Source organism: Vidua chalybeata, chromosome 17, assembly GCF_026979565.1.
Source record: "Vidua chalybeata isolate OUT-0048 chromosome 17, bVidCha1 merged haplotype, whole genome shotgun sequence".
In the NCBI taxonomy this organism is placed as follows: domain Eukaryota; kingdom Metazoa; phylum Chordata; class Aves; order Passeriformes; family Viduidae; genus Vidua; species Vidua chalybeata.
Window position 1 is genome coordinate 1,469,150 of NC_071546.1, and position 26,183 is coordinate 1,495,332.

Below are 26,183 nucleotides of genomic sequence, written 5' to 3' on the forward strand. Positions count from 1 at the left end.
GACCTCACTCATTTTCTCAACCTTTTGTTTTTCTTTCTGTTTTTTTTTGGACAGAAGTTATGTGTGAAAAATGCATATTTTATGATTGGCTTTTTGCAAATATTAAATTGAATACTATATGTATTATGTTATATTGATTAGAAGTGCTGTATTAACATTTTAATAGTATGGCAAATGCAGTTTTGTAGTTAAAATAGAAACTATGTATGTGGGGTTTTTTTTTAAAAAGAATGAGATACTTACTTTGAGAGAACAGTCCCAAAACACCGAAATATTCCAGAGAAGAGGAATTTATGGTTCTCTTATCAGAAGAAGCTAATTTCTTCAGGCCTTGCTCAGACTCGAAGATGACGTGGGGATTAGAAGAAAGAGTTGACATATTCCAGACAGCGTTTCTTATTTTAAATAGAATGTATGCAAAACCATGAAGTCTGTATGAATATGCAACAGTGTATGGTTTTTAAGGGTTATTCCTTTGTTCACAAAACATGCTTGTCGTGGCTTAAGTGCCCGAGAGCATCCGGACGTCCGTAATTCTTTGCTTTTTATTGTCTTGTTATTGTCCTAACTCTAGATTTTTATTACTCTAATTGTATTACTATTTTTATAACCATTTTATTATTATTAAACTTTATAAATTTAAAAAACCAAGTGATTGGCGTTTTTCACATTATGCAATTATCAAATCACTTCAGGTAGGCTCCAACCTCGCTGGCCACCCTGGTAGTGGTCTGCCTTGGGAAGCAGACCCAGAAACTGGATCTATTCTGTCCTCGCACTCCTCAATCCCAAAAGCTTTCCCCGTTCCTGGGGCCGAACAACTCCCCAGCCCCTGCGGGCTGTGCTCGCAGTCGCCGTCCCCCGCCCGGGCCGCACCGGGCCAGCCCCGGTCACCGCGGAAACGGAAACGCGCGGGGCCGGGGCCGGGGCCGGGGCCGCCGGGAGTGGGGCCGCTTTGAACGTTCGGCTGGTTTGAACGTTCGGCCGCTTTGAACGTTCGGCTGGTTTGAACGTTAGGCCGCGGCCGCGGCTGCCACCTTCCCCCGCCTTGGCCCTGACCCGTAGCCTTCGAGGTAACGGGGCAGGGCCCGTGGGGCCCGGCCGGGGCAGGGACGGCTGCCGGCGACACTGGTGTGCACCCCGGGCCGGGGCACGGCCGGGGCTGACCGCCGGGAAGGGCCCGGGGCGGGCCCGGGGGGTGCGGCTCCGCCGGCTCTGGAGCGCGTTCAGTGCTGGAATATGCCAGGAAAGGTCCCGCTCAGCCGGGCAGTGAACGGCGCGGGAGCGAAGAGCTGCTCTGTGCGGTGCTGCTTCCTGAAAAACAGCCGCGCCGGGCCAGCCCCGGTCACCGCAGAAACGGAAACGCGCGGGGCCGGGGCCGCCGGGAGCGGGGCTGGTTTGAACGTTCGGCCGCTTTGAACGTTTGGCCGCGGCCGCGGCTGCCACCTTCCCCCGCCTTGGCCCTGACCCGTAGCCCACGAGATAACGGGGCAGGGAGGGCTGCCGGCGACACAGGTGTGCGCCCCGGGCCGGGGCACGGCCGGGGGCCGGGCTGGCCGCCGGGAAGGGTCCTGGGGCGGGCCCGGGGGTCGCGGCTCCGCTGGCTCTGCAGCGCGTTCAGTGCTGGAATGTGCCAGGAAAGGTCCTGCTCAGCCGGGCAGTGAACGGCGCGGGAGCGAAGAGCTGATGTGTGCGGTGTTGCTTCCTGAAAAACAGTCCTGACTGCTTTTTGGTTCTGTTACTTGTAACTATCACTCTACTTGCTGTTTTTCCTCCTTTCTCCCCCCTCTTCTTTAAAAAAGAACCCTCTAATTCTAAGGAATATCAAGTTAGGAATGCGGTATCACACAAACGCCTTGAGGTGTTTTATACAGATTGGGTGTAATGAATATATTTATTGTGTGGTTGGCTATTCTGTTTCAAATCTAAACAAGCACATTCTTGTAGATTACACTGAGAACCTGTTATTTACAAAGAATCTGTCTTAGGTTTGTGTTTATTTCAACATAACACATCTAGTTTCTCTTCCTTTATGTTCCAAGCACATCTTCATGTGGCCTAAGATGAAGAGAGACTGACGTAAAACAGTATTTGACCTTTTCTACATCAATGGCATTAATTTTGCAGGTTACTTTGTGTGCTTTCAAAATGAGCAGTGAAGATGAAATAAAAGAAAAACTGGATGCGGAATTAGATCGCTATGTCATGGCCATGAAGCCCTATGTCCTTAACCTGCAGAACAGTTCAGGTACAGACGGTAAAATGTGCATTTAAACACTAATAACAAAGTCCTAGGGACCGACAATTATTATGTGTAGTTGTATCACTTAGTCTAACCAGGCACTTCATCTCTGACATTACAAGGTACAGTTTTGATGGGGGTTTGCACAACTTCTAAAGTTGGATGTTTTAGGTGCCTACTGCAATTGTTTGACCTTATCTGTCTTGTTTTCATGATGTAAATGTGCTTTTGCACATGTACAATACATTAACATCTATCTTTAAAAACCTAGTTCAGTAGAAACGAAAATATTTTAAAGGCTATTGATTGTTATGGACAAATTCAATTGGGGAGGCTAATTATAGATAAATCAATTAACAAAAATTTATTAAGCAAGCGGTATTAAGCAAAAAACAGCGCTGGGCGGCCGGGGAGTTTCCACTCTGCCACGGCGCACCTTCCCCCTTTGACCTTTTTGTTTTTATAGTCCCCCCTTTTTTTCGGTTGACGTATTTTCTCTCGATGTACTCTGCGCTGGTGCAATTGGTTGCTAGGGGGTCCTTTTTCTCTCTGCCCTTGGTGGTCATAGGGATGAAGGCTCCTTATCTTCTTTGCCGGTTGTCCTTGGCCTAAAAGTTAGCTTGTATATAGGTAGTTACACAGTCTTCTGTGCTAGCTGCATTTGCACAATTCTTAAGCAGAATACTTGTTGTTTATCAAACCCCCCCCACTTTTTTTTTCTCCTCTTTCTCTTCTCACAGTCTGAAATTCTCTATTCAGTTTAAATTCTTATTTTCTTTCAATGTTCGTTTTGATGAACAAAGACCTTTTTATTACATTGATTTTGAGATAACAAATATTTTTAAATTATAAAGTTGTTAACATTTGTTTGGGAATGGGTAATAATAGGTGTAGGAGGAGGGGTTGGGGAAGTCAGTCTAGGGTTGCCATGGGAAACAGCAGTTGTATGAGTTCTCCACCCCTTTTGTAAGAGAATTGTACCCTCCCCCTGTCCTGTCAGTTATTGTTCAAGTCTGCCCCTTAGCCTAGAATCTTCTCTGTTCCACGTTTTCCCTTTGGTTCTTCCACCAAGAACACTCCTTTCCCTTTTCCCCACTGGTTAATGTTGTATTTCCCCTCCCTTTAGCCTTCTCCAGATTGTACCCTCGAATGCTAAACCCTCCTACCCCTACGCAGTAAAAGAATCCTCACCCCGCCCTTCGGGGCTCTCGGAATCTGCCTCCCTTCTGCTTCGTTGTCTCCCTGTTTGCCCCTTCTGCGACCCTTCAATAAACGAGCAGGATTTCAGCAGCCCGAGTGTCCCTCCCGTTCTTCTGGTGGACCCTCAGATGTACCAGCTATCCGAGCTTCGTGCCGAGTGCCTAAAAGCCCCCACGGCTCGGCAATAGGAACATCGACTAATAAATGGTGTTGCATGAATCTAATTTTTACAACAAGCTGGTTGTTATTAAAGACACAAACCCTACGAATTAAGAACTTTATGTGTAAACATTTAACCAAATGAATAATTTCCTTCTCTGATAGCAAAGCTTATGTAAATAGAGATTTATTTTTTTAAATAGATGAGGAATTTTTTGTGTATTTAAAGCAGTAATGCTTTACAGTGCAAGCTGTAAGTTGTAGTTTATGGCAGCTCTTCCAGTGAGTGCAGAATTCCTGGTGTTTCCAATTCCATGCTGTTTCCAAAAGTGATGTAAACTTCTGGTAAATGTGAATTTATAGAAAATGTTTGTGCAATATGTAAATTTGAACCATTGTTAAAAACTTTTTTTTCCTCTAAGTATTTAACCATTTCTTTTCTTTGATTTGGTCATTCGGGAATTTGTTTTGTTTTAAACTTTGGTGTAGAAGGGAGAAACCTACAAAACTGGTGACCAGTGATGGCTTCTGCTTTCTGCATGTGTTTGATTTGCTCTGAAAATGTATAGTGACCACATATATCTGTATTTTCAGAAAGAGAAAGATGCTCACTATGGATTAAAAACCTCTGCAAACCTTCAGAAGCAGGCATAGGAATAGTGGAAAGGGAGAATCGAAACTTGTATACAAAACTGCTGCTCCACGTGCTGCAGAGAGGAGTTCTAAATGGTCCCTTCAGCCAGAAATTAGAGGAAGGAATGCTGAAAACTTTGCCTGCCTACATGGTGAGTGTCCTTTCTTTATGAGCCAAACTTGCTAAAATTAAGGGTGTGAAGAAAGTATCTGTGTAAATATATTCTCGTGTTGATTATGCATTTCTTCTCATTCTAGTCAGTTTATTTTGATGAACCAAGTTCACCAAAGGTTGGGAACAGCCGCCCTGACTGCTTACCTGAGTGGATGGTGGGAGAGCTGGGAAACCATGACAGTAATGTATCCTCTGTGGAGGACTTATCTTCAGCAACAACTCCTGCACATGGGTAAGGTCTCTGTCCTTGCTTTAGCAGTGTTTGATTTATATTTAATAGACATAAGGTCTGGTTGTATCAGTTTGTATGAGTTTATTGCATTCCCTCATGGACTCACCATCAGTCTTTACAGACAGAAACTCTAGTAGCAGCCTCATTGTGATGAGAACTTCTAGACTGCTCTGTTTTACTTTTCTCCATTGTGTCTTCTTCTCTGACTTCTTTACATCTCCTTCCATGTCCCATCACCCTATCCTCTTTCTCTTCCTCTTGTTCTCCCCCTCCTTTCAGTTCCCGACACTTAACATGGAAAGTCAAAGCCTGTGTCTGTAGTCTAAGGCCATGATACTGAATGCAGCTGTTTTATCAAAGAATTTTTAATGGCTTTTTTCCTTATAGATTCGAAATATAAACAAGCATAGAGATGGTAGATTTAGAGGTTGTTCTATGATTGTTGCTCACAGGTTTTTTAGAGGAAATGGAATAGTGGCTCCTTGCAGATAAGTAAGTTTTGCTGAGCGAGATTAAGGTTTTGATTTGCAGCAGCCAGTGAGCTTAAACAGCATCCTCAATCCCAGTCAACTGAGAATAGTGCTGTTTACAGCAGGGAAAAAGGGGAAAAAAAGGGGAAAAATGTATCGTTATTAAGACTCATTTTCCTGTTGGCTTAGAAAGATGTCCCTGCAGTATTGAAGGAGTGACAAGCTGGTCATTTAGATACTTGGAAAACTTCAGCCCTATTCTGTCCTAATTTGTGGGAATCTTAGGTAAATTCTAGTTTAATCTGCTGTTCTTAAGTATTTATTTTCTGGATTTTCTTACATAGTGCAACTTTGTGCTGATTATCAGGATCTGTGTTCCTTTTTTTTCTTTATGTGGCTGCATTTCGGTCATGGATGGAATTTCCTCTTGTTTGCCCCTTTTAAAGTCTCATTAATGTTTAACCTCTCTGAAATCCTTGGTGAAAGAAGCATTCTTAGACATGGAGTGAATATTAGTCAAAGCTCAGTAGGTACTGTACAAGAGGAAGTGAGTGTTTGCTCTGCTTCTGGTTTCATTTCATTGTGTTAGAAATACATTTTCAAGTCTAGTTCCAGAAATCCAGTGCTTTTTTCATGTCTTCACTTACATCTTTCATAAGTTGCCACCATTAGCTGTTCTCTTGCAGGCACACTGATGTTTATGCTGTTATCGTCATTTTTCAATCATGTTTTTAGTTTTTCAGCAGTGATTTGGATAAGTGACAGATGGAGACTTGCAAGTTAAATCACATTAATATTGAGTATCACGAAACTCTTCTGTATCCATTAACTGTGTGTAATTCTAACAATCATTTCAAAAGTTACCCTATGTCTGAGGTCTCTGTACCTCCTTTTCTTGAGGATTAGAGGCTCTTCTGGTTGCTTGCATTCATGCTCTGATAAGAACCTGTGGTTTTGATAACAGACTTGTGGTTTAAGAAGCAGAGGCAGACGATGGAGAATTTCCAGTTGAGTTATGATATTACTGATTTGGGCTTGATGATACAGAGAATTCACTGGAAAAGGAATGATTCTGGTTTGGTTTCATTGTGTTAGAAATATATTTTCAAGTTTAGTTTCATATAGATACAGAAAATTGTTAAGAGGAGCTGTTCAGACAACCTTAATTTAAAAAAAATAGATTTGACATTATGAAAACAAGGAATGTATCATGTTTTAGAAATGTTTTTTGAGACCTTGGAAAAAGTTTTGTTACTGTTACGCCACATCAGGATACCTGGCCTGGGTCTGACAGGTGTCAGTCCCTGGGAGCAGCATCGCCAGGTCCAAGTATCGCTCTGGGTGTTAGAAGCAATAAAACCATACAGCACAACTCTCCCCTGTTAGGCCAAATTTAGCACACTGGTATCTCTGCAAGGCCATATTTGTGGTATAGAAATACACCTAATTACTCTGAATTCCTGACTTCTGCTGTCAGCTGGGGTGGGATTTGCATATTCCTCCCTCTTCATCCCACTGGGGCTGTTCCCTGCTTGAGGAAAGCTGAGGTGCAGTTCCACCTATTCCCTCCTTTCTTTGCCATAGTTTTTCTCTCTTTTCTACCTAGTTTATAGTAGAATACTGGGAATTTGATGTCTTTTCCCACTCTGTGTCTGAACCTCAGATTCAGCTTGGCCTATCAAAGTTCCCAAAGTCATTTTTTGGTGTAGTGAAGCTTTATTTCACTTTTCCCCTTTTATGCTGTGGGAATGAAGCAATACCTACCTTGGTGATCAGTGTGGTTCCCAAGACTCTGCTGAGTTCTCTGGAGACCTGCACTGCAAATTATTCCCTGGATTGCAAATTATTCCATGCCAGAAGAAGCAAGTAAATGTAATTGAATAATGTTACTGGTTTAAAGGAATTAAAAATCAGGTATACAGGCGCAGCTCTGCCAGTGGATGCTTGGACCAAGAGTGAGGCAGTTTCTAAGGAAATCTGAATTTGTGTTGGAAAATTTGGATAGTTCTGTAGATTACATAAATTAATCTTCACTGCAATAAGAAACTTGATTTTCCTGCAAGTTTTGCAGAAAAATACTGAAGATAAATATTTCAGCTGTTGTGTTTCGAAAAATACAAAATATTTACGTATTTAATATTTACCTAAATATGACCATGTTAAGATATTACCTATATCAACATATAGATCCTGGTTTTCTTTGTATTTACAATTTTGGATGAGCAATCAGTGCAGGTCAAAATGCAATATATTAAATATTTCTGGATGTGCAGTTTGCAGGGAGAGCCAGCAGATGATGACCGAGTTCCACTGTGTTTGTCTCTCCCCTCTGAATCTGCACTGGGAAAACTGCATCCATGGGCATGGAACATGTGTAGTTGGATTAAAAATTTGCATTCCAGACATGACTCAGTTCCTACAACATTTTCTCAGGGCAAAATAGATAATGTCAGTGAGACATGTTTGAGTAACTGCTTGATGTTCTTTATCTCAAGATTCTTTCCTTTCAAAGACCCAAACAAACAGAAATTCTTTACATAGTGATTTTTATCTTGCAATACAGATAATTCTGTGTTGGACAATTTTGACTTTTCCATATGAAGTTGTTTTTATGCCTAAATAAAAACCTTAGATATACAAACCTTACTTGCAAAACTGGGGTGCTGATGAATAAATCCAACCAGCTGGGACTGGAAAGGTGCAGCTTTCTTTTGAAATGTGAGAGGGTTGGTTTGAGAAATGTTTAGATTGGTTTGAACAGAAACCTAGGCTTTCTGACCCTGTAGGAAAATTCTACTTTATGTTTATAGAGTGTGCCTGAAAACATTGTTAAAGGTTAGTGTGTAGTCATGCTGGACCAGGAAGAATCAGTGAATTTCCCTCACTTTGTTCCTAGGAGGAATATTTACTAATCTCCTTTATTAGCAGCAAATTGCTGCCTCCTCCCATGCCAGCTCCCTGCTTGGGCTGAAGCAAGAGGTCCCAGGTTGATGTCAAAACTCTGCTCATCCTTCACTCACCTGCAGTGGGAGGAAAAAGAATTAATCATGTGCTTTTTGGAGCTTGACTCGCATTAGCAGGAGGCTGGAAAAAGTAGTGGACAGGTGGTACATACTGGATGTGAGCAAAATTGTGTTCATTCTTAACAATTTTTTCAAATTCTGTTTGTACAATCAAGTAAAGGAGCTTCCTTTTCAGTTCCTCTTCAAAAGAGCAAACACAGAACTAAGAATGCATCTAGACTTTCGTCCTCCCTTTGGTGAATTTGAAAATATTACAGGTAGCTTGGGTTGGCTTGTGTGTTTGTTGATATTCCTGAATCTCTGAATGACAAGGGCATGAATTCTGTTTTCTCTCATTTTGAACAATTGGAACTTTATTGCATTGTTAGGTAACCTGAGTATTACTCAGAAAGGAAATCTGATGAAAGCACAAATATACTCAGAGGCAAAGATTTATCTCCCTTTAATTAAAGGTAATTTTGTGTCAAATGAAATCTTGGTAAGAAATGCAAGAGGCAGTCATTGTGTTATCATATTCCTTTTGATCTTTTGTACCCCTAAGACTTTGCTTATCTAAACTATTTACTGCTTTGTAATTGTTATTGTGCATCCATACATGTTGTTTATATGGGATTTATTGGTGCTGGAAGGGAAGGTAGGCTCCCAGTTGTTGTATTTCTCTGTTCCCTGCTGTTCTGATGAAAGCTGGGGTCCTGTGCTTAATGAAAACTTTGTGTTTGTCTCTCTAGAAGTGACTGGTTTATATTGTACGTCCAACAGTTGTTGTTCTGTTCATAAACACTTCATTCATCTCAGTATTAAGGTAATTAATCTCAGTGTCTTTTTGGCATAGCAGCCATCTCATTTGCTGCCAGATGGAAAGGAAGGGAGGTATTGAATGGTCTGATTTGACTTTAATATCATATGGCCAGTTATAGGAAGGTGAAGGGACTAACAGGAGTTTTTAATTACCTTAATACCTGTGGATCTGACAGTGAAGTATGTGCTGAAGGGTGTTCCACTACTGTTTTGGATCTTTTGCTGTATCAACCCATCTATTAAATGCATGGAACTTCTACTTTATTTTGTTCTTTTTCCCCCCATTGTGTGGCTGAGAAATGTCTGTGACCAGGTGCATCAGTGACAATTCTCTTCACCTGTCTGCTGATCTGCATTTCCCTTTGCTCAAGTGCTTTATTTACAACAAAAGCTTTTCTAGAAAGTCCCTCTGCTGGACAGAGCACTTGGTCATGCTGTGCTTCTGTCCTGTGTTGTGGGCATTTCTTTACCATCCCCCATAAATTCCACTTTAGTCCATAAAACAGAAATTAAATGAAACCAAGGCAATCTTTGTGACTTGTTCCTCTCCACCCTGGCCTTTCAAGCCACTGCCTTTGTACAGAGCTCTGTGTGTTGTTCTTCCCTTTGTGTGTTATAGGATCATTTACCTTGTTCTAACCTATTTTTTTGGTCTTAAAAGTCTCCCCTCTGGTGCAACCAACCATCACCTTAATTCCTCTTTCTTCTCTGAGTCACTGAGACTCCATCTTACGTTGTTTCATATTCTTAGCAATTGTATTTCAAAAACATTCTCCTAGATCAGCCCTCTCCTTAGCTTGGGTTTATCCTAAAATCCATTGGGAGATGTTGGGTCATGTAGTAAAAGAAAAGCAAAGAACACTTTTTAACTAGTGGGCTTTTTGGTGTGGGGTTTTATGGAGTGTTTTTTTAAGGGAACACTTAAGGCTTTTGTTTGTCTTTAACATGAAATTTTCTCCTTTTTTTTCCATTTTTTTTCTGATCTTTCCATCTTGACAGTTATTTTCTGGTGTATATTTTAGCCAATTCTATTCTGTGATTAACATTCTTTGTGTGCCACAAGTTGCTGAAAATGATTTTTTCTCTTTCTGCTTCCTCCTGTCATTAATAACGGAGAAAGACTCAATGAGAAGCCATTAGTAATGTCCCGTTGTCTGAGCTCTTCTCACTGGACAGATGAAGATGACCTAGGCACGTCACTGTCTGTAAGATGCTTCTCCTTTTTGTCCTAAAGCTCTGCTTTCCCTGAGTTGCTTTTATATATCCCTGCAAAGCTGTTATTTCCAGCTGTGTGGGTCTTGATCCCTGTGTAAAGGTGCAGACATTTGGGAGGGAGTGATAGGGAGTGTCAGGCTTTTTTCTTCTTTTTGCCAGGGTCAGGATTAAATGTGCTAGAGGGTATTTATTGTTGGGACTCAGATATTTATTAGCTCTTATCTATGCCACAGTCTCAAAAACACTGCAGCACTTCACTCTAACAAATTAAAAATGGAGCCCTGTCTCTCTCTCTCTACGAGGCTTTTTAAGGATAAACTGTCCAATTAAGAAATGACACCTAAATTATTTTTACTTTTAACCCAAATAACCATCCGTGGCCACAATGTGGACTTTTTTATCCAATTACACAAAACCACCCAAACCCATGGAGACGACGGTGAAGAAGGACCAGCCACTGCCCCAAAACCTCCATCTTGCTCCATCTATATTACTATATTCTAAATCCTTAAACTCTGAGTTTCCCCCCATGTGATATCACACACTTCTATTCAAACTCCACACCCACAATCTCAGTTCTGTCATTCCATTTTGGAAGCTTTTGCACAGTCTCAGGTCAAATGCAGTGTTCTCCTGGGGGTCAGTGCCTGTCAGCACAGAAAGTCTGAAATTCTCAGCAGTAACCAGGGTTCTAGCAAGGGAGGACTAAAGCTCATCAAAATCTGTCCTCTGCAGTGCAGGGGAACAGAATTGCTTGTAGGATGCTCTCAGTTCACCCTAATGCTTGACCTCTGTTTAGTGTTGTGTGTTCAGTGCCTGCTGGGTTGTTTTCCCCAGGCTTGGCAACGTGCCTGCATTGACATCATCTTTTATTTTGCAATAACAGATTAAAGAAAGCTGCATAGATGCCTCTGGCTCTATTCAGTGATGGTTGACCTCTGAAAGAGTGAATTTTGGATAGTTTGTTTCATCAGACTTTCCACAACGAGCATTTTGACTGATGAAAGAGCATTGAACAGGCTTTGTCTGAAACCCTTTTAGTCCAACATATTCAGTGATGTTGTTTATATAATTGCAAGCTTTGCACTGACAATTACTCCTGACAAATGTGTGATACCAAGAAATGTGCTGTTTACCTTCCAAAATGTGCTCTGTGGCCTTGCAGTGTCCTTCACCACACCTAGAGCAACCCTCACTCCTCGGTGATCACTGAATTGCCTGTTTGTTCCTCCAGCTCTGCCCACGCTTTATTTTCAATTCTAGCAGAGGAATAGTTGAGAAAGATTGCAGGTGGGCACAGTTGAGGATTTATGAGGACATGAAGTGCAGATAGGATTAACTGGAAGCTCCTTTCTGAGGAAATTTGTGTTCTGCTGTGCATCTGGAATAGAGGATTAGCAAGGGGATGGTTTATCAGGGCAGCTTACATGTGCTCAATGGGCAAAAATTAGTGTCTGTATTCTAGGCTCTGATTGCTGTGAGTGTATTTATGTGTGTGTTGATTGTATGTATGCAAATGGAATTTAAATTCAGAAATGCCATCATTAAAAATAAAACCACATGCTGGCTTTACTACATTTCTCCTTATTGGTTTCCTGTTTGTTTTACTTCAGGAAATATTCCTTATGGAAAAGTTACTGTAAGAAAAAATATATTATTCAGTTGAAACCTGGATTTGGGGCTTCAAAGTTTTGTAGGGGAGTTTTGCTGCTTTGGTTTGTTTATTTTTAGTATTTTTTTTGTTGTTACTGCTGGCTCTGCTGCAGCTTCCAGGTCAGTGTTGGACAAATCAGTGCACTTCATTGTTCTTCAGCTCCACTTACTCCTGTGATTACAGCTCTAAAGGGGCCTTTAAGTGAAACAATTCTCTCTTGCTTTGCCAGTTTGATAGTGTCTGGCTGGCTGAACAAACAATACCTTATTCCATTGTCAGGGATATTTTGGGATTTCACAGGTGTTCTGGCATGGTTCAGGCCCAGGTAGAAGAGCAGGGATTCTTTTAAGAAACATTAAGAGCTGCCTCAACCAAGTGTTCTGGGCAGCCAACTTCTTCTGGGCAGTAGCAGTTGTGTTTATTGCCAACTAAAACATCCTACAAATCCATTTTTCTAAAGAAATGTTGTAGGATGACATCTTTGGTAACAATTGTATTGAATATTAAAATATTGAGAAACTGAATATAGATTTTTTTCACAAGATTTCTTTGTTGGTGACTTCCCATTGCCTTGTGAAAGACATAAATGAATAATTTAAAAGTTATGAAAAGGTCATTGGTGTAATTTATTCTTTATTTAAATTATGTGTCTATTGTATTTTGTTTTTAAAGCTGGAAATGAAAATGAAAACAGCAGAAGGTAAATTTGATGAAGAAAAATTGAAGTTACAACAGAAGCACCATGCTGATGTTCAAAAGGTAAGAAGTGTTTGTACTTTTTCCAAAAGCAGTGTATTAAACAATAATAGAGAATACAATTATCATAAATATTTATCAGTTGTTCTTTAGCTTCTTCACAATTGCAATTAATGTTCAGTGGAAGTCAAATTGTAGGTAACAGTTGGTATAAACTGAGAGGAATGCAGAATATTTTTCTTAGGAAAGGGAAAGCACTTGCAGAAAGGAGATGAAAATACAAGGCAATTTGTTTGTTACAACAAGACAACCTATTTTACCAGCATAACAACTTCTGTGGGAAATCATAAACTCGTGATTTTTCAGTTAGAGAGAAAACATTTGTGTTAGAGAAGAACGTGAACAAAATTAGTTTTTCATGGACAAAATGCAAAATATAACAGTAGGAAAATGCAACAGATATATCATATGTATTCAGCAGCAGTGCTTGCTGTCCTGTGTCTGTTTTGACACTGTCTTAGAGCCAGAGGCAGGTCACCAATCACCCCTTGCTTTATGTTACTGCATCTTTAAAGTTTATGCACTCTGAATTCTTGGAGCACTGACATGGCTCCAGCTCTCTAGGATTGTCTTTACTGTGTCACATTACACCCCTCCTGGGAGGATTATTCCCGTACTGTTACTTTTAACTGCTGTTTTACAGGTGAGGTGAAGTCCTGGGAGATGCCAGGTGCCCCTGGCAGGGCTCTGATCCCGGGGATGGAGCGGGGATCCCGATCCCGGCGGCGCTGATCCCGCCGTAAGCTCGGCATCACTCAGTGCCTCTGCTTTGTTTCCTAAAGACTGAGTCACAGGCTTGGAGGAAGTTGGTTGACACAACTCTGTGACACATCAAAGCCTCCTGAGAGGATGTTAATATTTGGTCAGGTGCATACTTGGCTCATCTGTTCTCAAGGCCTTGGAGCAGAAGCAGTGAGCAAAGCTGAGAGTCTAAAGGAAACAGCTTTGTGAGAAGAAGAAATAGTTTAAATGCTTTCTCATCCCTTGAGTTGTCATCCCTTCCTAACTGATGTTAGAATTCCATCTTTTGAAGTCATTTAATAATGTTGGATATTTTAGAAAAGGCTAAATAGTGTCGTATTAATCTTTAAGGACACAAAACGTTTATTGCAGATGGAGTAATATTGTTTTAAGATGAAAGCTTCTGTTTGATAAGAGGTTTGGGGCACTGTTATAAAATTTCTGTGACTTTAATCTTTATCTTAAACACAAAGTTTAAATTAAAATACTATCGCAAAGTGTGCAAATATTCAAGCTTTTTTATTTCCAAACTCAGCCTGTACAGAAATGAGGGTGTAGTTACCCTCCTATACTTGCTCTGTTCCAGTCCATTGTTCCTTAGGATCCATGTGAGGAATTTCAATTGGTGAAGCACAAAAACTAGTGAAGTTCGCCAACTTATTTAAATATTTCTTAAATCTGCAGAGAATTTTAGATGCTTTTAAATACTATTAGCCAACATAAGTATGGAAATCTTTTTTATTTGCAGCAGTAGCACCATGAAACTTCCAAACTCAACAAAAGCAGCACTAGGTTTGCCCAGGTTTAAAGAAAAACAAAAAAACTCACCTTAAAACATTAAACTCCTTTTTTAATCTGCTTTTTCCTACATTTGTCTAAATTAGTTCTTTGTTTATGGCTTGGCAGTTGTAGCTGGAAAAGTGATTTAGGTTCAATCACTTAATCCTGCATGACCTGAAGACTTCTTGCAGACCAGATGTCTTGTGCACTGGTTGTAGTTTGGAATGTTTTGCACTTATGTCACAATATTCTGAGTTTTCTCTGCAGACTTTGGATAGAAAGAATGATGAAATAGATGTGCTGAAGTCCACCTACCTAAAGAAACAAAAAGAGTCTGAGGATATGATAAGAAAACTGGAGAAAAAAAGGTGATTTTTATCCTCATGGTTGTCTTCTGTGTAGTGGTATTGTACTGCATTTTCTTGTGTCTCTGGGCTTGCGTGTTCCTTCTGCAGACATCCCTTTCTTCATCATTTGCAGCTCTTGATTTAATTTTTTTCTTTAGATTCTGAGATTCTTGTCCAATTGTCTCTGCTGTTCCAACCCAAGTGTTCCAGGAGGCCTGTGATCTATTACACTAAACACAGGTTTTATGAGCGTCACCAAAAAAAGTTTCTTTGATGGCACTGAAATATTTTGGCCACTTCTTTCCATTTTTTTGGAATCTCTGACCCAAAGTTCATTTTTTTATACATTCAGTACCTTTTAATCAAACCACAGCGGGTTATTTTTAAGACTGTTCCGGCCAGAGATTTCAAACACTCTTGAATGTGTCACGAGTACAAAACTCACCCTCAGAGTGGCTTGTCAGCAGTTTTTCAATGTTTCTTTCAGAATTCCTTGGAGTCCATTCACACTATGGACTAAACCACACTGGAAAATAATACAGAAGTTTGTTACGCGATCGCAAATAATTTAGTTATTAATTATTAATCCAGATTGGCTTGTCCGTATTTATAACAGGGGGGAGGGGAAAACAAAATTCCAGGGGGGCACGGCAAAATTCCAGAGGCATAAAGACAGGAAAGATAGAAAATACGAGGGGGTAAAACCCACCAGAATTTGAAGCAGAAAAAATAAAGTAGAGTGGGAGGGAGCCCCAAAATCCAAGCGGGGGGGGGGGGAGGGGAGAAACCAAACCCAAAATTCGAGGGCAAAAAACCCAACCCAACAGCAAAATTGGAGGGGGGGAGGGAAATCCCACAAAATTCGACGCAGAAGGAGGGAATCAATTTCAAGAGGAAACAAAAAAAACCCAAACAAAAAAATTGACGCTGTTAGAGACACAAGCATTTATTAGAAACTATATGATTAATACCTGGTTTCTTTATATATATCTTGTGGTTTTACGTTAGCATAGTCATGATTTTTCTGAGTATATTAATATGAGAGGATGCCATGGGCAGATGTTTCTGTATCCAGGGAGTTGGGAATATTTTGTGTGTAATGTGAGTAAATGAAGATGAACAGGTCTATTACTTTATGGAATACTTGACGACATAAAACAAAGGTAAAAGTCTATTGTGTATGTGCTGAATGTCGTAATGAGAGAAAGAGACTTGGCGAATATTTCCTACACTTTTTGTTGAGGATTTTGTATTGAAGTGAGAAATACTGCGGGCTATTTACATTGATACATAAAGATCCCTGGCACAGTGGCAGGACGTCCTGTGGTGCTGCGAGGCACGGCGGTCCAGCGCTCACACGGCTCTGGCTGCGTTTGAGAGCGGCAGGAAGGGGAAAGGTGTGTGGGGCAGAGCACGGGGCTGCACTCTGTTTGTTGTGGTGCAGGAATAACGATTCTCGGGCGGGTGCAGGAAGCGCGTGTGGCGCAGGCGGCCGGAGCAGCGCGGGGCAGGCTCCCCGTGCTCTGTGACACGGCGGTGGCTGTGCCGGGGGGCGGCTGTGGCGGTCCGGGCGGAGGGAGGCAGCGGTGGAAGAAGAGATGGAGGTCACGGTGCTGCTCATGCCTGCAGGGAGGGGAGGTGCGGGTTTCCACGGCTGACACAGGGCAAGATCTGTGTGTGTGACCTGCCTGGGGCTGTGTGAGTGTGTGAGGGGGGAGAGAGATCGGGCTGCTGTGTCTGCGTGGGCATGGAGGGAGCTGGGGGAGTGAGAGGAGCCGGTCTGTGTGCAGGGCTGCGAGGGGAGCCTCGGCGTGTGTGAGAGAGAAAGTGAGAGGGGAGGTTCTGTGTGCGTGTTTTAAGGGAACCTCTGAGCGTGCGCGTGTGAGTGAGGGGAGCTTTTGTGCGTGCCTGTGTGTGAGGAAAGCCTGTGTAGGTGAATGTGAGAGAGAGAGACAGAGGAACCGGTGTGTGCCTGAGTGGAACTGGTGCGTTTTGCGGGGAGCTGGTGTGCGGGGAGAGCCGGTGTGGAGGGTGTGTGAGAGAGAGCCCCGGGCGCGGCGCGGGAGCTGACGAGGGCCGGCAGGTGCGGCCGACCCCGCGCCCGGCCCGCCCCGGCCGGGGGCTCGCTCGCTCAGCCGCGGGCGGAGCAGCCGGCGAGGGGGCTCGGGATCCTCCTCCGCTCCGACGTCAGGCCGCGAGCGGGAGGCAGCGCCCAGCGCCGCCGTTGCCAGAGGCTCGGGGGTCGCCGGACGGGGCGGACGTCGGGGCGGCGACTCCCGGAGCGGCGGGGGGTGGGGAGGGGGCGCTATGGCCGACGTGTTCCCGGGCTCCGAGCCCGGCGCCGACCCGGACGCGGCGCGGCGCTTCGCTCGCAAGGGCGCCCTGAGGCAGAAGAACGTGCACGAGGTGAAGGAGCACAAATTCATGGCGCGCTTCTTCAAGCAGCCCACCTTCTGCAGCCACTGCACCGACTTCATCTGGTGAGAGCCCGGAGCGCGTGTCCCCCCCGTGCCCGCCGCCGCCCGGGCCCGCTCCGCCGCGGGGGAGTCCCCGCCCCGGGCAGACCCGGCTCCGGTGAGTCGCCGTCCCTGCCCTGCCCTCCCTTCCCCGCTCACCCGCCGCGTCCCCGGGCAGCCGGGTCGCGGTGCCGCCGCTCTCGCCGGGGCCGGGCAGGTGACCCCGCTGGGGGTGACCCCCCGTGTCACCTCGCTGCCCCGGCGCTGTCGCATTCCCCTCCCGGTGAGCTGTGTGCGGCTGCCGCTGCCCGGGGGCCCGGGGCTGGGCGCACCCCGCTTTCGGGGCTGGGGGAGCCCCCAGACTTGCCGGCGCTCGGGGGTTGGCAGAGACCAGCAGGGTCTGGAGCCCCGCGCTGGGACCAAAGCTTCGCACATGGTCCAGAGCTGTGTTTGTCACCCCTTGTCCCCGGGTTCTGCTCGGCGGGGCTGGGCTGGGGGGCTCAGCCGGGCAGAGCTGCGCTGGGATGGAGGGTGCCCGTGTCATACCGGGCCGTTGCTGGGTGGCAAAAGTCGGGTCCCCCAGCCTTAACTCCTGGTCAGTGCCTGCCCTGCTCCCTCCTGCTGCCGAGGGCGGGCAGCGAGGCCGGGCAGGCACCGTGACACCGCTGCTCCGGTCCACGCCGAGGAAAGGGAGGGGTGGTTTTTGTGAGGGAAGGGTTCCTGCGCGAGAGCGCAGGAAAACTCACTACCAACACCCTCATTACTAAGGTGGTAGGGAAAAATACACCCATGGGTTCGTGCCGGGGGAGGGCGGCAGCTCCGCGCAGGCCGGGCCGTTCCGCGGCCCGAGCGGGCTCGGCAGGAGCCGGGAGAGCCTCGGGGATCCTGTACCTGCAGGGACCGTGCGGCACAAACAGCTCGGGATTCCCCTCCTTCACCTCGCTCCAGCCCTGCTCCGCTGCTCAAGTTTGCACTGCGGCTCTGGGTGCCGAAAGCGAGAGCTGTGATTTATTTTGGCCAAAGTTGGGAAAAGGTCTGCACGCAGCTGGCTCTGTGTCCGTGGCACGCTTCTTGCTCTTTTTGTGTGTGTTTATGTGTCTGGACACGGACCTTTTCCTTCCTCTGTCAGTTTTCCTCTGCTTGCATGCTGAAGCAAAGACTGCTTGTGCCAGAAATTGCTGAAATATATTCGCAGAGTAAGGAAGGAAAGCTGACATGGTAGACTGCACAAGAAATAAGTCAAATTTCTGAGTTTTTCCTTCTTTTAAATTTTTTTGGGGGAAAAAAGAAAAGAAGTTGGGTGTGGTAAGAGACCTTCAGAAACTGCTTCAAAGTTAATCTAAACCAGAATGAGTTGGGAGGTATGAAAAACCGCTGCAGGGTTATTGCAAGCGGTGTTTGTGCACACCAGCAGCACAATTATAAAAAAAAGCAGAGCTCTGTCACGAAGGACAGGGTGCATTTGGAATTGAAAGGGTACCCTGTGGCTGACAGGTGACAAGAGCGACTATGCTCTTGTCTTGTCGTCCTTGCTGAGCCTGGGGAAGCTCTTCACATCCCTTAGAAGAGCATCTGACAACTGGAGAATTTGTTTGTTTTCTGGTTTGGAGATGGGTTGCTCTCAAACAACCATCGCACACCATTGAGTGTTTCCAAAATTACTTGTGTCAAATAACAGTGTTGGAAGGTATAAAGAACAGTAAACACCACCTTTCAATGAAATACACAAATAGATTCTTTTCCTTAGATTACATTTCATCAGGTAATATTTATCAAAATAGTTTAGTCTTTCCTCTTCAGCAACTTTCGCCTCTCTGCTTTGGTTCTGGAATGTTGATATTTTTAAAAGACTTTTTACTTAAAAATTCCATTATAACTGCTCGGGGAGTGGAATGGGCTGCGGCTCTGCAGGGATTCAGCTCAAACACTGAGCCAGAGTCGTGCTTCTGGAGTAGATAAAACAGGAATATTTGCAAATAAGTCTATTTCAAAGGATTAAAAATTATCTCAAGTCTGTTTCATGTTCTTAGTCCCACCGCCAGCTTTCCTGCGATTGTATTTCCATGCTTCTAGCTTTTGAGCTTTGTGAAGATGAGTGGTAAAAGCATCAGAATGACAATATAGGCATGTGTGCTGCCAAGTAAACAAATAATTTGATTTTTCTCCTGGTTTTCCTAGGTCAGGTTTGGTTATTATAACAAGAAGTAGCAACTTGTGCAGTGAAATGTAGAGAAATGCTCTAAGCTGTGTCATTTCAGCTTCCACCTGAAGGTACAGTGCACTGAAGGTTTTGTCTCTTCCATAAATAAATAAATAAAAAGTGGAGAAATTGTTGATACATTTTTTTAAGAAACCATTTCCATAAAGTTGATAATTAAGCCGCGTGTTGTTAATTGCACACGACTTCTCCAGCTCATGGCTTTTGTCTGTTTGTGTTTGAGTGTGAGCAGCTCCAGCTCTTCAGATGAAAAACAGGCTGCAAAGAAAAAGGCAGAGAAATGTTTATAGGCAGGATACTCAAAAGAGTTATTTTTGTGGGAAGAGAATGTTAGATGCTTAAAGATAAACAAATAAATCCACAGCAGTGGAGTTTGCCAGAGGTACAAAATGTGTTGGAACTCCAGATACCACTGTCATTGTATTCAATGCAGAAGTGTTACACACACATTTGTATTTCGTTATGGAAATGAAGCAAGGAAGCTGGAGAATAATCAGTATGAAAATCAGGGGCCTGGCTTCTCATTTATGTTGAAACAAGCAAAACGTCTCACCTGCTTGCTTTCCATCCAGCAAAGGGCTGGACTCTAGCTGAGCCTCACAACAGCAGCTTGTAATCCCAAAATCCGGATGAAGCCCCAAGTCTGGTTTGTTTTACGGGCCTTTGCTGGAACTTGGACTATTTTACGTGGCTGTTAAATATACATGTGGCATTAAACCAGTTGAAATATTATGCAGCAATCACAGATGATGATAATTGTAGATCCAAAATAGCTTGTAAAATAATAATAATTTAAAAATTGTTGCCAGAAGCTGAAATTACATAGCTGGTGACAGCTGTTGTTCTCTGCTTTGAAATGGGTGGGCTGGTCTGTGTTGTGTATTTGAAAATCTGTTGCTGTTGTAGCAAAACCTGAAGTAATCTAATATGAAGCTATTTTTATGTTTTTAGAGACCATTGAGTAGAAGTTAAAACCAAACATACTAAGGCACTTTTTTTCCTTCTTTATGCAGGGGATTTGGGAAGCAAGGATTCCAGTGCCAAGGTAAGCCACAACTGCTTTGCTGGCACACACAGGTGGTGGCACCTGGTGCACTCGCCAGCAGCAAGAGAGAAACAGACCTGGAAAAACCAAGCAAACATCATTGCCTATGTAAATTCTAAGAGATGGCAATTATTCAATTAAATAATTCTTGATTTTTATATAATTTACATTGAAAAATCAAGTAATTATTCATGCTGTGATAATATAAAAGGTTGGATTTTTTTTTTTAAATCCCAGCAAAGTAAATATTGTATAATCTGCAAGATTCTAACTTTTCATGGAAATAATATGTGCAGTTTAGCTTTGCAGAGATCATTTTTCTCATCAGAAGCTCTTGTCTGTGTGGGCGTTTTGGAACATGGATTCACTTTTTAGTCATATGGCTTCTTTACATAACCCAAAGTCCCTGGTTTTCATTTCCATACAATGCATGTTCAGGAGGACCTTTGGCTTTATCTCTGTATTAGGACAAGACAATTCTGCCTTTTGTAATACTGAATTACAAAAAAGAAAAATCCACCTGTATAAAATCACTGATTTAATAAATCTGCTAACCTTTAGAAACTGAAAGCTGCTGTAGTAGAACTGTAAATGCTGTATTCTCACACAGCCTGTATTTCTGCCAAATACTTACCATTATTTAGCATTTAATCATGAAAAAAACACGCCCAACTAGTGCAGGTTTTTTCCTTTGTCATATGGTTGCTTAATTAGGATGAGCTTTTTGTTGTCCCTCTCACTTCTCCACCTTCTCCCTGTCACTTCTGCTGCAGCTGCATTGTGTACTCATTAGTTGGCCTTTCCTTCCTTCTTTCATGGCATTTCTGATGGGTATTTGCTCTTGCCTTAGAGCATGTTTGACTCTCCTGAACATTGCTTTTACTTAGCAATTAGGGAAATTATGGATTCTGTGGTGTTTTTGTGAAAGTTGATGTGAACTGATGCTTCTTGAAATTAAACCTCTGAGAAAGTGGATGTCAAAGACTGATGCCTTTTAAAGATTAGTGATCAATAAGTTTTCTTCCTGCAAGTTGAGCCTTGCAGACACACACAGCATTTCCTGATGGAGGTAAGCAGACATCCATGATTTTTCCTCTGTGCCCCAAAACATTAATATTAAATTTTGTAGATATCGTCCAGGTTTTTGCCCCCCATCACAGCCAAAGCAGTGCTGTAGATGAGTGTGCAGTGCTTAGGTGGTAATGGAATGGCATTTCCCCAGTCTCATTCAGGACAGCTCAGTGGTTACTAGTTCAGGAATTATTTAGAGGTTCATTACAGATTCCTCTTGGTATACAGAAAATAATTGGGACTGCATTATCCAGCTTAGCTTTTGCAGCTTGCACGGTGCTGACTTTCTCCTGTCTCCCAGCTGGGGGCTCAGGCTGGGCAGGATGCCCTGCCCTGAGCCACAGATCCACCCTGGCCTGGCAGCTCATCTCCGGGGGTTTGGATTTCTTTTCCTTTTCATTTTCCTTTCCTCTGCCTGGAATTCCTTCTACCATCATAATTCTGCTGAGCCAGGAGCAGTTCTGCTGCTGAGGACTGATCTGTACAGAGCCAGCTGAAGTTCTGGAGTCAGTCTTGTTTCCCCTGCAGATGCTATTCATGGATACAACCAAGAGTAAAAGCAGTAGGGCAGCTCTGTTTGTTCTTAAGTGCCTCAGAAGTGACTCTTTTTAGGAATCTACATATGGTCAAATTTGACTTTTGTCTGTATTAGAGCGAGAACCTACACTTTTTCTTTGGAGACTGCTGTATCCAGTGGTTTTGTCTGTTTTCTTGGTCAAAATCTCTGAGAAAAACTGATTATACATGGTTTGTAGCAAGCTGTTGTTTGTGCTCTAATAAGTTTGAGTAATGGGGTTTTGTAACCATCATTCATTACACTTGTGTTCAAAATCAATGAGTTCATACTCTTGGGATAATACTCTTGAAAAATAAAGCTTCCATGATAAAGTTAAGCCACTGAATCAATGTTGTTTCAGTTCAACTTTCTGAAGCTTCTGTCTAAAGTGTCACCAGCTAAAGCTGGAAAGTCAAATCGGTGATAAAAATGACTGAGAACACGAGGAATTAAAGCCAAAAGTCTGAAACTAGAAGGTAGGCTGCAGAAAAAAACCCTAAATTCTATAATGAAATGACTGTCTTTACAGAGAAGAATGGCAAATGGAGAATTAAGTGGAATTTTCAGTAGGACATGAAGGAAAGAATACTGCAGTGACAGCTCTTAGCATGACTGGAGTTCTTGGTCCTTCAGTGTTTCCATTATAAAAAGCCTTTTCTACTCTGTTTTCAAGAGTGCTGTAAAATCTCTCTCTAGATACAAACTTGATCTCAGGCAGATTTCAGAGCTGGGGGTTTTGTTATTTCCAGTTGTTTGAAATTCCTCTGGCCTTTGATACAAAGGGGAAGAAGAGGAAGGCCCACAACAGTCACACACCACACTCAAGTGATGTTTCTACTATAAAAAACTGCAATTCTATCAGTATTTGCATTAGAGTTCTTAAATTAAACAAAAGGTCTTAGTTGTTATGCAGTTTTAAGTATTGCAGCAGATGTAGTATGTTTTTATATCTTTTTAAAACTTCCATTAAAAAGGTGTCACACAAAATGCAGTCCTAGTTTTATTTTTGAGATGCCCTCAAACAAAATATTTCAATAAAGATTTTATTGGAATTTAAACTGTGCTATAGTGAAATGATCTGATTTTGGACCATTAATACCTTTTTTCATTGGACTTGCTTAGATCCTGTTTCCACTTGTATGTTATCACTTTGGTTTTCAGATTTTGATGCCTGTTTCTGCTGTAGTGTTCAGCTTCAGCATTCCATAAAGACATTTAAATGAGCTCTTAAGAATTTAAGAGAATTATTTCCATTTATTTTCCTAGCAGTGTGTTCCAGTTAGGAGACTGACTGTTCTAGTGCCCTGGATGTAATTCCATGAAGCTCTTCAGCTTCTAATTGAACATGTGGGATTGACAGCTCATTCCCAGTTGACAGATAAACCAGTTTGAGGCCTGGGCAAGATAAAGTTTGTCATATTCTTAATTTTCCCCTCTCCGTTGGTTATCCTGCACATCAGCTGCTGTTACACAGTACAGTTACACAATGGTGTTCATTTTATACAAGATTTTTGTGGATGCCATGAGCAGAATTTAATGAAATGCTGGAAAGAAAGTTGCAAGAAGATGAAGAAAACAGATTTCCCTGTTGGGATGCATCGATAATTTTTTTTTATGTTTGTTTTTGTGGGTTGTTTCTCTTTAGGATGAGAGGTAAAACTAGTAAGTTATATAAGAAATACTTTAGGCTCAGTTCCTCAGCTTTTCCATCTGCAGTAGAAAGCATTAAAGTCTAAGAGAGAAGGAGATTCTTGTGTGTAATTAATAACAGGAACTCTCCTTTAAGTGTTTTTAAATTCTCGTGAATGCTGAACATTTTAATTCTAACTGTTTCCAGCAGTGTCTGTTGAAGGCTTGCAGAGGCTGGGAGTGCTTGGAGCTGATTATCAACTGTTAGTTTTTCAATTGCAGCTATTTATGAATAATGCCTTCCATAAATGTGATTCATAACTGTTACTTTCTAAGGCAGCTGTGAAAAACGCCAATCACTTGGTTTTTAAAATTTTAAAAGTTTAATAATAATAAAATAGTTCTAAAAATAGTGATACAATTAGAGTAATAAAAATCTAGAGTTAGGACAATTACAAGACAATAAAAAGCAAAGAATTGTGGACGTCTGGATGCTCTCGGGCCCTTAAGCCCGATAAGCATGCCTTGTGAACAAAGGAATAACCTTAATAGCAACAGCCTGTTGCATATTCATACATCTCATACATGATGCATAATTTCCTTGCAAATTAAGAGCTTTTCTGGTTTTTGTCAACTTCTTCTCCTTAATCCTGGTGGTTCCATAAAGATGGAGAGAAGGTGGAAGAATGTTTGTCTTTTTCGGTAAGGAGGCTGTAACTCTTTATGGGCCCCGTCCCTGCCATCTCTGTGCAAAGAATTTCTTGATTATCTCATCTCTTTCTTGAGCTAGTTAAAAAGTATCTTACATAGTATAGTTTCTATTTTAACACTGTATTATAACCTAAAAATACATTTAACACACTACTTAAGAGAATTAATACAGCATAACTTTCTAACATTACACATACAATATTCATTGTAATATTTGTGAAAAGCCAATCATGACATATGCACTTTTCACAATCCCTCCTCTTATTCTTTATAAATCATTTGGCTTGAGCAATATTTCTTATCCACTTACATTCTTTGGACTCTGTTAGTAATCAAATAAAACATGGGATTAAACAAGGAAGAAACATCAAAACAGTTGTAACACATAAAAGGAAGAATCCTAATTTTTTTCCACCATCCCATTCTCAATACATTACCCCACCAGTTAGTTTTTAACATTGTTTTCCCATTTTTGGACTGATACCTGGGTTATAATTTTGTTTTTCTGATATCTTTTGTTTTTTCCAGGATGACTTCCCCATTGTAATTTATTTTCTACAATCTGATATATTAAACTTTCCACAAACACCCCCTTCTTTAGTCAATAAATAGTCTAAAGCCAACCTATTCTGATACACTACAGTTTTTGTTTGGCTTTGCTGACTCAATATTAATTCCAATGCCTGAGCAGCTTTGTTTGTTATCATCTTTATAACTGCTCAGAGTCCTATAATATGATTCAGTATATAATTTGGGGTCAATACAGAGCTAGATTGCTGTGCTGGTTTCACCTTTTTGTTTACTAATTGCCTTTTTGCCAAATCTCGGACTATGTCTCTGAGATCAAATGTAAAACAAATCCATCTCTCTCCTTTTGGACATTCAATGCCCCATCTATTACTGCTTTTTCCTAAGTTCCTTGTAATCTTGTATTTTTCCCCATTTTGCCTGCAGGTACTTAATTTGGATGGGTCGTAACAGTGGCTGCTGACATGGGTGTGTGTAACAAAAAGGAATGTTGGTTTCTTTCTATGTAATACTTTCTGTAGCATTTGTGACACGATCTTGCTGGTATCGCGAAAGGTAAAAGACAACAAATGAGAGACAGAAACAGGAATAACAGAGGTCTGGTATGGCTTATACCCCCACCTCCCCTGCCTATGGAGTTGCTTCCCATAGCAGGTATGTGTGATCTTCTCGGTGGCAAGTACAGTGGTCAATCCAGGCTTGCCCTCTGCTTCCCTTGCCACTCCTTTTTACTAAATTTTTTTTTTTTTGGCAAGTCTTTTTTGACACTCCTTAACTGTGGTTTCCCACCGTTCCACAGGTATCTCTCAGTCAACAGGCACTGATAATTCCCATCCACAAAACAAAGTTACTACTTCAGTTGTTTTGAGTTCTATCTGTATAGGGGATAGATTCAGTACTCAATACCTCTTGCAATGAGAACATAGATTTTGTGAGCTCCAATACCAATTATTCCCATCATTTGAACATTTACTTATAACCCAGCTAGTGTGTCCAGTATTGGGATGAATCAAATGAAGTATACAGTATAGTACTAATGGTAATTTCCCTTCTTCCCTGTACAAGTCCCAGGCTAAGGCCAGAATATAAGAACTCTTTGATTAAAATAGTCCTAATCCTCCTGTTTGAAGTGGCAGTATTCCTCTCCCAAGGAGGTGTCGGAGACGTCTCAGGGCTTATTCAGGCAGTGCTTAAAACCAGTGATGTAAGCTTTACCTTATTTCTCAGTTAGGTGTTATTCTTTTTACCTTCCTTGGATCATTTGGGTCTTCCCAAACTGTTACCACCCAGTCCCAGTTGAAAGTCAATTTGGTATCACCCGGTTTAGATGTGATAGTCCATTCCTCCAATTTCTTCCCAAGTCCTTTGATTTTGCTGGCATGAATTCACCCTCTCTCTGTGGTTCAGATTGCTGCTTTAGTGGTACCTGGAAAGGACTTCTTAATAACACAGTGATAAAAGAAAGACAATACTGCATTAACTTTACCATAGTTTTCTTCAAAACTTGCTGGATTTAGCTAAACTCTTTCTCTACAGCTGCCTCT

General features: G+C 42.3%; 1 protein-coding gene across 9 annotated transcripts in view; it reads left to right on the forward strand.

Annotated features, from left to right (window-relative positions):
- The first annotated feature begins 426 nt into the window (after positions 1 to 426).
- The window catches only part of LOC128796582 (protein kinase C alpha type-like), a 33,817-nt gene continuing 8,060 nt past the window's right edge, over positions 427 to 26,183 (forward strand). For 3 of the 9 annotated variants that reach the window (XR_008433842.1, XR_008433841.1, XR_008433843.1), the window contains exons 1-9: positions 427 to 1,073; positions 2,128 to 2,248; positions 4,196 to 4,386; positions 4,493 to 4,641; positions 10,053 to 10,137; positions 12,474 to 12,560; positions 14,346 to 14,446; positions 19,060 to 19,152; positions 20,113 to 20,144. Coding sequence is in view for 5 of the 9 variants with exons in the window: in XM_053958382.1 (XP_053814357.1) it covers positions 2,149 to 2,248; positions 4,196 to 4,386; positions 4,493 to 4,641; positions 10,053 to 10,137; positions 12,474 to 12,560; positions 14,346 to 14,446; positions 14,913 to 14,997 (798 nt within the window). In the remaining 4 variants the exon portion in view is untranslated. The other 6 variants (XM_053958382.1, XM_053958383.1, XM_053958384.1 and 3 more) reach the window with 6 other exon arrangements.